We start from the raw sequence: 14,359 nt of genomic DNA, 5'->3' as shown, positions 1-14,359 counted from the left end.
ACAGGCCTAAACGGGTACGGGTTTGGGCCTAACAACCCGACCCAGATCATCCATCAGTAACCTACAATCAAGGTTTCACAAGAACTGCTCTCTGTTTTCAGATGAAAATTTTAATTAAGGAAAGAAATGAACTGTCAACAATAATTCTATCAAAACAAGGTAAAGCCTTCATATAACTCAAACAGAACTGGATATTAGAAATTTCAAAATGAGCATATTTCCACCATCAAGGGCTGAATTCATAAATTCATTCACTAGCTAGTACTAGCAACAGAAGAAGAATCCCGGCAAAAGTTTAATAACATTGTCTGAAAATAAAATAAAATATAATATAAACATCAATGATGAAAACACATGCTTGGTCACATTGTTCAAAATCAGAAAACATCAACAAAACCAGCAAAAGTTTAATCCCTTGGTGCTTCAAGACCAAAAATTCTCCAAGTTCCAACCCATGATGCTCCACAAATTCTTTCCAACCACCATCTTCGAAGTAAAGCAATCCATCCCCATGCTTACGAACTTTAAGAGGCCAATATCCCTGACAGCTTTTCAGAAGTGCTTCATTCTTTTCATGGAGACTTCTAGAAAACACTACTGGAATTGACTGTTGCAGAACAAAATAATAATAATTAGGATACATTTCCTAATCTTCAATTTGACATGAAGGCTTAAATAATTGACATTTCTGTTAAAATGGATGGATAAACAGTTAGATTTATCGGAATTCCAAGTGCAACTATCAAATGCAGAACTACAGAAAACATGATGCAAATTCTACTGCATCTGCACTCTATAATCACATACCTATTATACTGATCCACTAAAACTGAAGATGAATTCATAGTTGAACTCAACAATATATTTTCAATCAAAACATTAAAATCTCTGTCAAAACCACCAGAACACAATTTATTTAAGCATTATGTTAAGCTGCAAATCAATTCATACGTAAGAAATCAGTAGTATGCATTATTGATAACTCAACACGAGAAGACATATTTAATGGAACAGCTGCAAATTAACCTTTTACTCCCACTGGTTGATTGAATCAAAAGTCTTGTACATGCCCATTCGAGATACCAATCTTTTGAACACTCACACTGGCAAAAAATTTAGTTGGAGATTGATTGTGTGCCAATATTTTCAATATCAATACTGTCTGCATAGTGTTAGTAACTATAGTAGTTTGATTTGCACTTTTCCGAATACAATGTGCCAAACATATGTTTGAAACCAAAAACATATTAACATATTAATAACTGCATGCATCTTTATTCGACTGCAAAACTTAAACACAAATTTAATTTCCTAGACAAATATCCATACTTTGTAAAACAAGATCAGTAGCTAAGAAACTAAATAGCCTGCCATCAAAACAAATTATTGAAATTTTATTGGAAACAAAAGTGAGAAGCATGAAAATAATAATAAGGCCATGAGTGTAAAGCCCAAAATTTATTTCTTACATCATCTTCTCCCACTTGGGCAAACACTCACTACTTTGCTGCTTCAAAAGAGAGCACCAAAATATTTATGCTGGTTAAATAACTTGTAAACATAATATCTGGTAAACACTTTGATAAGGTGATATAAAACAATTTTTCAGATATACTACTGATGTAGTTCATAGTAAAAACCATAGGTGCACAACCAAAAACAACAACAAAACTACCAAAGAAAGTTTCCAGCAATGACGTCTACTTACTTGAAAAATTATCGTAATTAATTTATAAGTCTGATTAACACAACTTTACATAGAATCAAACTAGGGACACTAATCTTTACAAAACAAAAATGTGGAGTCGTTTTTTCTCCAATTAATAGTCCAAAATGGCCTCCAAAGTCACTCATAAAATCTGCCGGCACATACTTTCTCCTGAACATAGATTACTTAAAAATACACAATAAATAAAATTATTATCCAATCATTTCAGTATATAAGAAGACATCTATATGTTCAACATATCAAAAATTCAAGTCATTTCATGATTTGTAGATGAGTCATTCATCAATATTGAATATAATACAAAATCTGTCAGGAAAATTTCTTTTCAACTGTCTCAACTTTATAAATTTCCATAAATTCAATTATTAACAGGTTTTCATGAAATCAGTGCCTAAAGAAACATGAGAAAGTCTACTTTATCACCTAATTTTATAATGAATTAATTCGAATTACGACATTATCCAAACAGACATCATGGTAGAATAGTTCAAAACTGAAGTGAACATAAAAATTAATGAATACTAACATGTACCTACAATCTAATCTCAGGATGAAGATAATATAGTCCAAATAAGTGCTGCTTATATGATTATCCTTCTCCTTAGAGCATTAAATTGAAAATTAAAACCAATATATACAGTGTCTTAGAAATCCTAGTCTATAAAATTCATGCAAAATAAACATTAGGTGCTAGCCTTGAAGGTTTTAAAGCATAACTATTTGAATTTCTAAAACACTGATCCAGAAATTATTAAAAAAAGAAACATGTATGCATTACTCTTCCCCAATTTCAACTTTATTTCACTATCATGTAAAATCAAGGGCAAGATAAGAATTGGACCAAAACAAGGAGTTGAAAGGAATGTGTACCATAAACATGATGCACATAGTGGAAAAGGCAGCAGTACAATCATATGACCAAGGAGATTTTTCTTGTTAACAAAATCAAGTTGTAGGGTTTCTTTTATTTAATTATTTATTATCCTATAATAAATAATTTACCAAGACAGTAAAATGATCTAATTTTCTGATGTCAAAAGCATAGAACACACACAAGTGCATACATAATTGCATGATCATTGCACAAAACAGAATATCAAAAACAACACCCACACCTTTAGGCAGAAAGCAACATCAAAGACATTGAATCCTTTTACTGTAATACATTAACGATGAGTTGGACCGGATAATGGTAAATTTCTTTTGAGAAACTAATTCATCTATCAATAACTTAAGGTTATAATTTTTGGCTTATGAAACTTATTAAGTTAATCACTTTGATGAGAAACTAACAACCTCCATTCAAATTTAGCCAAATTATCAGGATTACAAAAAGATGTACAGTTGAAATTAAGAGTTCGTTGTATCTGCTGTATCTGAAGGCAGTCACACCCCTGTATGCATTGTTTTGGTCCTACTTTATGGTTCTTACAAACCTCTGAATGTCCCATTAAGAAGCCCTTATGCTAAGTTAAAGAACTAAGCAGCTTTATTTCCTTGTGGTCATTTGCAAGTAGTGACACCTCATAAGAGCTCAACACCACCAAAGAATCATAGACGCTGAAAACAAGAGCTCAATATTCATAATCTGAATTCTGAAATTTAGAACAATGCTGCATGAACAATATCATTACTGATTCAAACACGTCAGAAAAACAAAATTCATGGAAGTGATACCGGAAACTGCAGAGTCTGGAGACGGAGAAGTACGATTCACATATATTTACGAGTTTGCTTAATAGGTTTTGACATTCTCCCACTTGAGTATCAAATGAATACAACGTGACAATGAATAGAACTAAAATAACAGTGATCACTGAGTGCAACTTAAACTAGGATGAGCTCCTTGTAACAACTGTCAAAACTGGCCAAATGGAGAACTACAGAAAACATGTTGCAGACAAAATGATATGGCACAAAAGAGGATTGTATACCTATTATACTGATCCACTAAAATTGAAGATGAATTCATAGTTGAACTCAACAATATATTTTCAATAAAAACATTAAGTCACATATAGAGAGAGAGAGAGAGAGAGAGAGAGAGAGAGAGAGAGAGAGAGGCATACAAGTTTTTCATGGAGCCCAGGAGCCAAAAACTTTATAAACTTTCTGGGAGGTGGAGTTAACCCAGCCATGAACCCTAAATGACCAAATGAGGGAAGAAATGGAATGGAAACGAAAATATGAGTAGATTTTCTTTGTATTCAGTTCAGACCAAACAAAAAAATAAAGAGGAGCTTTAGCATTTAGGGTTTTGTTGCCTTACCAGCTGAGGCTGAGGTTATAAATATATAAGGGTGAAAGGGCCAATAGCAGTGCTCCAACGCAGCACTGGGTCGCAGAGAATTGGTGGCGATGCCATTGATGGCATTGGCTGGAGCTTGTACAGTGAGCTCGGACTGTTCAGACACAACGCGGGAAGCTCTCGCGTCATTCTCTGCCCTGCTGCGTCTCTGTGTCTAACGGATATAATAATAATAATAATAATAAATATATGATGGGCTGAACCAGAGAAATTGGGCCTTCTTCGAGATGGGCTTGGTTTCAATGAGAAAATGCCCTCCCTCCCTTTCTTAATTAATTTTATTCTAATTTCATATTTTTATTCGTTTATATAATTTATCTTCGACTGTTTTGCTCATGTCACTTTATCTTTTTTAGTTGACAGTCTTTTCAAGAAAGCTATAGGTTTTTTTTTTAAAGAGTAAATTAGTACTTGTCAGTAATTTGACTTATTCTTCACTTTAGTTTATCTCGTTTCAATTTGGGCAATTTTAGTAGTTTCAATTTGAGCAATTTTAGTCTTGTATTTTAGTTTGGCTTGCAATCAAACTAAATTTTGTGGGACTTAATTACTAAAACAAAACTAAATTACTACAATTACCAAAATTGAAATGACGAGAACCTAAGGTCCCGTTTGGTTCATGGAATGAATTTGAGGAGAAATCATTTCCCAAGGAATGGGAATGAAAGATTCATTTCCCACGTTTGGTAATGTCCGGGAGATTTCACTTTGTTTCATTTCTCATGTTTGTTTTGAGTAGGAATAGAAAACAAAGTTTGTATAATTTTCCAATTATACTCATATTAAATCAAATAAAAAAAGAATGTATTTAATGATACGTTGTAATTATAAATTGTTCATTGGAACAAAATAGTCATGAAAATTGTGCATTGAATGTTGGCTCATTTTTCCAAACTTTCCCATGATGAGGGAAAACAAAACCTAAGTTAAGAGGAGGGCTTCACTTTCCCCCCTACTTTTCCATGTGCCAGACAACCATTTCTCATGCCTGGACTTACGAGACCTAAGTGAAAATGAGAAACTTCCAAGACCAAAAATAAAAGTCTATAACCTATGGGGTTACATAGTTATGTAAACGTAAGTTTAAATAGTGATCTTCTATTAAATAGAGATTCATCCGGAAAAAAATATCCTAACACTATGTTTCCTGTTCAGATTATATAAAATCAACCTGAAAGAGAAAGAGACAATGCAGCAAAATTAACAAAAAAATGTAAATCCAGATTAGAGTTAATTAATAGTCTACCAATTTGGTATGATATGACCTGAACACGACACAATTCGATTATCAAATTGCCAAAGCAACTAGGCGAGGTGAGCAGAGGGGAAAAGAAGAATCAAAAACTACATTGCACAAGAAAATTACAGCTTTTTGCTATCTATTTAAAGTTAAATCTCTGATCCATAGGGCACCATGCGGTAACATTTGTTGATAATTACAAAAATGGCAACGATCGGTAGGTCAGAATGAATGAAGCCCAACCAAAGAAGAAATAACCCAAAAAAACAGAAGAAGAAAAAAAAAAGACTTCGTTACACAACTCTAATGTTGTAAAACTTTCTAATTAGGCTATATTTATGTCAGCTAGACTGCTCCACACTTGGAAGGACTGTCGACTGGAGGTTTGATTTATGGGGCAGACCAGCAGCCTGCTTTAAGGACTTGTGCCTTTCCTCCCCCTGTTGGGAAGGTAATTTCTCCGGCCGGATACGAGTTTCATCCAACTCCTGTTCTGGCTTCCTCTTCGCCTTCTTCTTTGTCAATGCACCATCACCTACCCTCGCATCGTCTGGGGAACTGCTTGAACTTCCCTTCAGTTTCTCTTGTTTAAGCCTGTCGAAGCTGGGACCATTTATTGGACTGGGTGTCCGCACAGCTGCTGCTGTACCAGATACCGCCTTGTTTGTCAGACTATGACTGCTAGGTTCAGTTGCCAATCTCTCTCGCATATATTGTTGCTGGGCAATTGAACTCGCCTCAACTCGAACGGTCTCCTCTGTTCTTGGTGCCAACATCTTTTTCCTCCTCATTTTCTCCTGATCCTGTAGAAAAAATTCAACAAAGAAATTGTCCAGATGTAAATCAACATAAAGAACTACTACTACCTTCAAATTTATATCAGATCATGCATGGAATTGAAACCCATATGTTTAGATAGAGCAGAACCCAGCAGACTGACATGTTAACATTGGCTCATCAATTATCCAGACCATAAAATGGTTATATGATCAACTTCATCCCATACAAGTTGGGTAACTTCAATGTCCACAACAATCATGAAAATCACTATGTTTTTGGGTTGAAGGAGTTCGCAACTTTACATACTTTATTTCGGCCGTATCGCTCCCTCCGTCTTTCTTTTGACCGACAAATTGCACGTTTGATCCCATGATTGTCCATGAAACCATTTGGCCACAGTCCTGCTAGCTGAATCATATGAAGACTAAATAAGTCAGGAAAGCTTCATACATTTAGGTGATTACAAAAGCTTCTAAAAGAACACTTTCAGAGATGTACCGTTACTGGTTGAAAGTTGCTATGTTGAATTCAGATATTACACCTTCTCTTTGTGAAAGAAAATATTACAGTTGTTCAAAACAATGAATTCGCAAACAAAAAAAAGGGTACAGAGAAGGGAAAGAGAATAGGCACTCGTAGTTCAAATTCAAGCATTTAAGTGAAACAAGCAAAAATTGAACTGCAAAACCCCAGTACAGTGGTAAGAAGCATCAAATCCTAGATCTACTGCTGTCATGTTACATTGCAGTTCGTACAGAAACTTTAAACAGAACATGTTGGAAGCTACAAGAGAGCCAGGCAACACAAACCATAAAACAGGGGGAAAACAGTGAAAAAGGTGAAGTACCTCAGCATAGAGCTTTCTTATTTGGGGACCTGCATCTTCATCCAGCCCCTATAACCAAGAAATAAAGACCAGGGAATCAGACAATAATAAAGGAAGTTATCTGCAAAATAAAGGAACAAAATTTTCAATGATGGAATTTGCAAGCTTGAGTCAGTACATCAACAAAAAGGTCATAGAGGTCACAAATCTTATCCTCCAGTGCAGCATCCATGCTAAATTTTCTTTTAGAAAGTTCTTTGGCTCCAGAGGAAATTTCTTGAAAATCATCTGATGCTCCAGATTGTTGTTGCAATGCCTGAAAACATATCATGCACTTTGCATTAGAGCCACATACAATGGTTATTCTTATTACTCTTTCCATTATGACATGGTGCAAGCATCACGTGGGGGAAATGGAAAAATTAAATAAATGGTTCAGTATCTTCTCGCAACAGAACAAATATGAAATATCTTCCACAGAAGGCAGTACTTAAAACATGAGTTACTGAAAAAACCACTATTCCATTTGCAGCAAAGATGGGGAAGTAACAATGAAGAAAGGATGGTTAAAAAGATATAAAGTAAAATAAATAAATAATCAAATCGAGAGCAAGTAATGTAAGATGACTTGGTCAAAAGTGACAAAGACAAGCGAACAACCAGCAATGGAAAGAAAGCTGGGGAAACCAGGTCAACATAAGGAATGTAAAGAAAGAGGCCCTGTCTCATGAACTAGCATAAGCAAATGCCCCATGAAAACAAAAGATGGTGGTCAAGAGCAACAAAATTATTGAAAGAAATATCAAGAGAAAGCAAGCTAGATGATCCATGAGAACAAGGGGAATACTAATTGAACAGATGTAGCATACTGAAAGACATAATGGCCGCTGATTTAGTAGGGAAAATGACAAATAGGATGCCAAATCATGACTTCGTATTATCTGGATACCAGTATCTTTTTCACAATGATGATAGTCAATATGATTATTCCAGTTTTGTAAATCACTTCTACACAACAAAAAAGACATAGCACTTAAAACACCACACCTCAGTAAGGCCCTGCTACACATACCTTGGACTCCAAAGATGGTGCCTTTATCTTAATCATATCTATGACTTCCCTCTTTATCTGTTGAAACCTGTCATCTTTCTCCTTTTTTGCTGAAAGACCCATACTAATCATGACCTTCAAGTTTCTCTACAGGAAAAACACATTGCACAACCATAAATAGCCTAGCAATGTTTTTCATAAACAAGAAGTCTAGATACTCAACAGCCAAGAGAAATAACAACCCTCTAGAGCAGTTTTACTGTGTTATATGTCATATCTTATTCATGATAACAACTGCATTTATTCATCCATAGTTAACATAAAAACATCATTTACATAAAAGGAAATCATTCTACCACTTACCGGTTATTAAAAAATTATTCACGTCAAAGTAAAGAGCCAGTAATTACAGTAAATTACCGTTTAACTCATAACCCAAACAAAATATACCAACGGTAAGACTGAAATACAATCCAAGTATTGTATAAAAAGTAATTTATACAAACCACATAAATTATCCAAAAGCTTTCCTCAACTGATACAAGAGCCAGTGCTCAAAGATAAAGTGACAGAAAAAGTATGAAGGGTTCATATATTTGTCGAATTGCAGCATTCTTTGTCACTAAGTTCCAGAACAATTAGCAAGCATAATTTTGAGTTTAGGTCCTGCACCTTAAATTATATATAGTTCACAATTTAAAATTTAAGGAGCAGGTATAGAAAGGCTAAAGCTTTTCTTCAAAATGAATTGTGATACCTTTAATGTTCTGAGTTGTATTAAGTGACCAAGGATATTCATAAGCCGGTTGAGTAACTCTTTCGTTATTTTCCCATGGCTAGCCTGCTGCAACAAAAAGAGCATTTATATTTAAACTTATTACAGGTTTCAAGTTGAGATGTGAATATGCATTCAAGTTTGTGAATACGATGATTTAAATAAACCACAACACCAAGAGTTAAACAGTTACAATCAAAATGGCTTTTCAGAATACCGCTAATCTAGCAACTTTAGCAAGTTTCGCCTTTATTTCTCTAGGCAATCTCCTTTTAATTGCTTGGGATAAATTATCTGCGTCTTGATTATCCGCAGCAGGTGGCCTAGCTGTAATTGTAAACAGAAGAACAGATTATTTGCAAGGAGCTTCCTCAAATCATCATCTACAAAGCATAGAGAGGGAACTGGAACAAACCCAAAATATCATTTAAAACAAAAGAAGAAGACAAAAATTCAAAGGATGAATATAACTTACATTCTGCAACCATCTTCTCTAAATCCGTAATAGCCTTTTCAAGCATTGAACTTTTTGACCTTACACTAGAACTATCCCTTTTGTGCCCATGTGAAGGTTTCTGCAAAATGTTAATGTTCAAAATCAAAACTATCATCATTGAGAAGAAAAAAAGTAAGTTAGGAAAATATGCAGATGCTCATCCAATGGTGACAAAGACAACCTTAAGGACAACCTCAATCTAATACCCTTGAATAAACAAGACTATAAATGTTCAACATCTGAATACCTGTATGTTTAAACACCCGTATTTACAGACCCTGGATTCAGGATATATGGATCACAATGAAGCCTTGAATGCAAGCTTGAAGCAAACATGACCAAACACATATCCACCTCTTCCAAATAAACTAAAAACACAAAGCTCATGCCTCACGTGCCTCACTATATTTTTCGTTTTATCTTGGGATATAAATGCAATTGTTCTTGCCTTTTTAAAGAAACTTGACCTATAAAAAAATGTCTTTTATTGCAACCCTCATGGTTAAGGTCTATCAATTGTGAGGAAAAAGGATTCTGCCATTATTTTTCATCTTTTTTATTTCCACAGTCAAAGCAGTCTCTCTTGCACACATCTTGTGTACTTGGGGTGCCCCTTACAAACTGTTTAACATTTTTTTGAAAAATAAAATTAAACAAAAATGAGAGGACACATAATTGGAAGCAAACTCAAATCTTACAGAATGATTAGAGCATGAAGCAGCAAGCAACCTATGTCAACCCTCTCTAGAAATTTAGCAATTGGCAAAAGGCAATAACTGAAATGAACCTTTTTGCTACTTGACCTAATGGAAAATATCACTTCCATCAATATGCACTTCAAAGGAGATCGATAGCAAAACTTCCTCCAGTTTCTTTTATCTCCTCTTTAGATTTCTACTAGTGTACTCATCTTACACCCCTTGACATATTTCTAGCGCATTTTATCAGGTATCTAATAACAATAACAATAAAATGATCAATATAATATTACTCACTGTTGTTGGAACAGCGTATTTTCCGTCAGTGAGATTAAGGTCTGGAATTTCACAAACCCCATTTTTCTCTCTGGCTCGAACTGTTTCCATCTCATCAGCATTGCTAGATGGTCTCCCAGATTGGGGTTTGGTTTGCGCGTAAGCACTTTTCTCATGGTATTTCTGATATGAACCATCAGAGGATCCACCTGCATCTTTAAATCTGTTACTTGGGTCCTTTGACAGCAGGACTCCTGTCTTCTGCTTATCCATATCCTTCACCTCCGCTTGCAGTGCAGCAGCATCTCCCTCAGAAACTTTCAGAAGAGAAGGATCCAGAATTGTTTTGGAATCAGTAGACTTCTTTGTGGATGAAAGTCCACAAACATTCAACTGGTTCTGAAATTTCACATCTTCACAGTGTTCAGTGGGTACAGTGACGGTTTGAATGGGAGCAGATGAGTTCTTCACAAGTGTCGATGTAATCTTTGCTGCTGCTGTCTTACCAACTTTTGCGTGTTTATTTGGCACATGACTATCATCATTTTCACCAGGACCCTTTGCCTCTTTTCTTCGCCTTTTCTTTGGTTGTTGGTTAGGTAATGCAGCAGGTACGCTACTAAGGACGAAAAATTCAATAAATGAAGTAAATGTCAAAATTTAACTAATAAAACACCACAATGTCGAAAACCTAAGTATGAAACTGAAATTGATTTCAATCATTAGGCAAACTCAATTCCTCCATTGATGTATTACGTAGCAAACACCAAGCATATCTTCTCATGTTCAAATTATTTAAACACAAGCATATGGGTCAAATAAAAACGGCTGATACCACTGATCAACCAGGAAAAGGGACAGAGAAAATTCTAGTGTTTGAAAAAAATCTATGCCTTCAAATCCCTACCGAAACACACAACATACAGTCCATATAAAATTCCACACATATCTATAGCCAGTAATCACAAGTAGATCAAGGAAGAGAACATTTGACATTCCATCTGTTCTGTCAAATAACACCTATGGTTTTATTTTACCATCACTTTTATGTACTCAAAAGATAAACCTTGTTAAGGTCTAGACTTCCATAGGCCATCCATGAATCATGGTGGCCACTTGAAAGGAAATATTAATATGACCTTTTTGGGTTCCAAATAAATGAAGAAAATTCAGTGAATAAAGTACAAACTCTTGTATGTATTGACCATGCAATTAAGAAAAAAACAATATACATAAATACAATCAGGTAAATGATTGAAGGAAACTTACATGCGTTCCAGTTTCCCCCTGTTAACAAAGAATCCATCATGTTTTATTGCTGAATTGTCAACTTCAAAATACTCATCCTGCACAACACATAATGAAGGAGCATTTGCAAAGCCATAAATATAAAATAATATTCGTTCAACAAGAAGAATGCCACCAATTAAATCAGTACAATGGCCAACACAAACATATAACAATAAGATTTATGAATAAAGGCACCTACCAACTCAGCATCATCAATAAAAGAGTCTTCTGTATCATACTGATCATCATCAGGAATATCATTTAGATCTTCATCATCACTACTATCTTTACCCTGAGACATTCAATGAAACGGAGTTGTAATAAATATAACACATTTTTTATTTAAACAAGAAAATCTGCTTGATAACAAAAACCAAAAAGTGACATATTAATAAATAAGAGCTACCATATAGAGGCGTTCAATCTTCTCAATTACAGCGCTAAAACGATGTGGCGCAGCTTCATCTTTCACTTCATCCCCTGACAGTTGTTGTACCTGAAAAATGTGAAGCGCAATTGAACTAAGAAAAATCATCATAGTGCATGGTACAAAAGGGACGTTGAGGGGGACAAATTCATACTGTGCATATCTTTTAGACATAAAATCATGATAAACACTCAACCCTTTTCCATTATAATCTGATAGACAGTCATGATATGGACTTGAGTCCACTGAAATAATGCCCAATGTAAATGATAATCTTGATTATGAAAAATGCATTGCATTCATCCTGCATTCCCAGCTTAAATTTCTACTCTATTCTGAAAACAAACCATGATTTTTTGAGTAACCAAAGGACCAACTAAGCATCCACAAATAGAAGTTACAACTTACAACTGCAAAGTACATAACTACAAAGAGCAAGTCATTCTAAAAATAGTCCTGCAAACCATTTTCACAAATGCATTGAAGTTCTACCAAAAAACCAAATTACATAAACTGCAGCTAATGAGCAAATCTTAATTGCATTACAAACAGAAAAAAACAACACAAACCCAAATACGAACCCACATGAAAACAATGAACAATTCACAAAAGTACCAACTTTCTCTTTCTTTCTTTTGAATTGGAGGGTCTCACCGGAGCTATACGAGACTCGAGAGCTGGGTGAGCGTTGGCGGGAGGAGGCTCAGGAGCAGAACTGGTAGACGGCCCATTGACCTTGTTCGTATCTTTCAGGAGCTTCTTCCAGGAGACTATGGTGGTCTCCCCGGGTCGGAGCTCCACTGTGAACATTTGCCGGTCACCGGCTTTCACAAACTTCGACGAAGCCCTCGACGATTCGCCGCCGCCCTTCTCTTCCTCCATTGAACTGACGAACCCGGTCGAGAATTCTAGGGTATTCGGATCGACGATTCGATAATTAAGATTGGAGAAACATTGGGGACCAGGTAAGCCCTAGAGGGCAAATTGACTCTAGAGAGAGAAGGAGACGGGAATTTAGAGAGAGAGAGAGAGAGAGAGAGAGAGAGAGAGAGAGAGAGAGACAGGAGAATGGAGATTGGGCGGGACAGAGAGAATCTTTTCGGGGAAGGGATTTTAACTGAAATTTCTCTACTGGGTCATGGAAAAAATTTCTCCTCCTTTCCTTTCCGAGAAAACGAAAGAGGGAGGGAAGAGGATCGGACGGGTAAAAGATGTTGCGGGCCGGATCCGAACCCGGCTCATAATTTTAATACAACGGCATGAACTACTATGAACTCTGATATGTATCTGTGGAGCTTACGGTGGCAGTTTATTTCAAGTTTTTGTTTTTCCATCTGGTCCATTGAATCAGACATCATAGATAAAAATCTCATCCATTGAATCAGAGATGCATCTTATTGGTTTATATTTAGTTCTTCTTTTTTTTTAATCATTGAATGAATGGGCAGCCAAATTTGTGTACTCTCATAATTTTGACGAGATAATATTACTAAACTATGAGCAGCCAAATTTGTGTCATCTCATAATGTTGACGAGATCATATTACTAAACTAAGAGCTAATTGATATCTATGAATCGGCGTAATCTAAATTCAATTCAATTTCATCTCAAACCACACATAAATCAATCAATTGAAATAGCTTACGCTAAATCAATTTTGGCCTCAAACTAAACCAGCCCAATTGGTGATTGGTTTAGTTTATACTCAATGATCAATTTGACCTCCAAAACGGAGTAAAAACCTTAAAACACAAACACACATGCTTGCATGTAATTCTTGTATCTACAAGCAATCGAGTCATACAAATTTAATGTGGATCTTGAGTTTTTGGATTTGCAAATTATGCATTTTCATGCATTTCGTTTTATCTAAATTATTGTAACAATTTAATGGTCTTGTTGTCGCATTATTTAGCATAATCTTAGCAAAATGTAACTATTAATATTTGGTTATTTGATGAGGCGACAAGTCTAATAATTAGATTGTTGTCATGGTAAACCCCGAATATGTATATATAATAGAGATATTTAATGATATACCCATTTCTAGCACTAATATTATAAATAAACCCTACACAATTGAATTCCTATAAACAAACCAAAAAAAAACCCAAAAAATGATAGCTAGCCTTATTGAATTTAATATTGATTATTAAATTACTTTGATGCCCTATTGAGTGCTTTGGGTATTTTTATGAGATTTTGGGGTTGGGCTTGTTTTAAGAAATTGATGGCAGTTTTGTAATTTATAAGAAGTTAAAAGCTTTTTTGTTATGTTGTAAATGGGTTTTTGGTGTGTTTCTAAAGTCCATTTTATATAGGGTATTTTTATAATTTGGGCCCCCATATTGGGTATAATAGTGAATCTCCCTATATAATATATGTATGAATTTTATCAATTGAGAGATGTATGTGTGATGAGAGATGAGAGAAGTGATGATCATGAAGAAGTACTTGTCGACA

General features: G+C 35.1%; 1 protein-coding gene and 1 long non-coding RNA gene across 5 annotated transcripts; both read right to left on the bottom strand.

The window, feature by feature from the left end:
* Positions 1-309: 309 nt before the first annotated feature.
* On the bottom strand, positions 310-4,174 carry LOC117614335. The gene is made up of 3 exons (XR_004583855.1): positions 3,999-4,174; positions 3,799-3,872; positions 310-607 (listed from the first exon to the last, which is right to left on the bottom strand). It is a non-coding gene; the product is annotated as an uncharacterized LOC117614335 (long non-coding RNA).
* Positions 4,175-5,298: 1,124 nt separating this feature from the next.
* Positions 5,299-13,285, bottom strand: LOC117637129 (ubinuclein-1). 4 transcript variants are annotated; one of them, XM_034371940.1, is made up of 13 exons: positions 12,551-13,285; positions 11,876-11,965; positions 11,669-11,761; positions 11,449-11,525; positions 10,201-10,798; positions 9,185-9,284; positions 8,927-9,036; positions 8,692-8,778; positions 7,956-8,081; positions 7,062-7,199; positions 6,905-6,952; positions 6,364-6,465; positions 5,299-6,080 (listed from the first exon to the last, which is right to left on the bottom strand). In XM_034371940.1, exons 1-13 carry the CDS (start codon positions 12,776-12,778, stop codon positions 5,619-5,621), a joined length of 2,259 nt encoding a protein of 752 aa, XP_034227831.1. In that variant the 5' UTR covers positions 12,779-13,285; the 3' UTR covers positions 5,299-5,618. The 4 variants fall into 4 exon arrangements, with proteins under 4 accessions (XP_034227831.1, XP_034227839.1, XP_034227844.1 ...); XM_034371948.1 differs by having other exon boundaries at positions 8,692-8,775; XM_034371953.1 differs by having other exon boundaries at positions 10,201-10,795.
* Between the last annotated feature and the right edge of the window lie 1,074 nt (positions 13,286-14,359).

This window comes from Prunus dulcis, chromosome 1 (assembly GCF_902201215.1).
Source record: "Prunus dulcis chromosome 1, ALMONDv2, whole genome shotgun sequence".
Lineage (NCBI taxonomy): Eukaryota > Viridiplantae > Streptophyta > Magnoliopsida > Rosales > Rosaceae > Prunus > Prunus dulcis.
This window is presented reverse-complemented; position numbering and strand designations above follow the sequence as displayed.

Coding starts and splice junctions, on each gene's coding strand:
- LOC117637129 (XM_034371940.1), bottom strand. CDS start 12,778: ATGGAGGAAGAGAAGGGCGGCGGCGAATCGTCGAGGGCTTCGTCGAAG. Junction 6,953..7,061: donor TCTATGACCTTTTTGTTGAT/GTACTGACTCAA, acceptor TCTTGGTTATAG/GGGCTGGATGAAGATGCAGG. Junction 6,081..6,363: donor AGCGATACGGCCGAAATAAA/GTATGTAAAGTT, acceptor TTTTTTCTACAG/GATCAGGAGAAAATGAGGAG.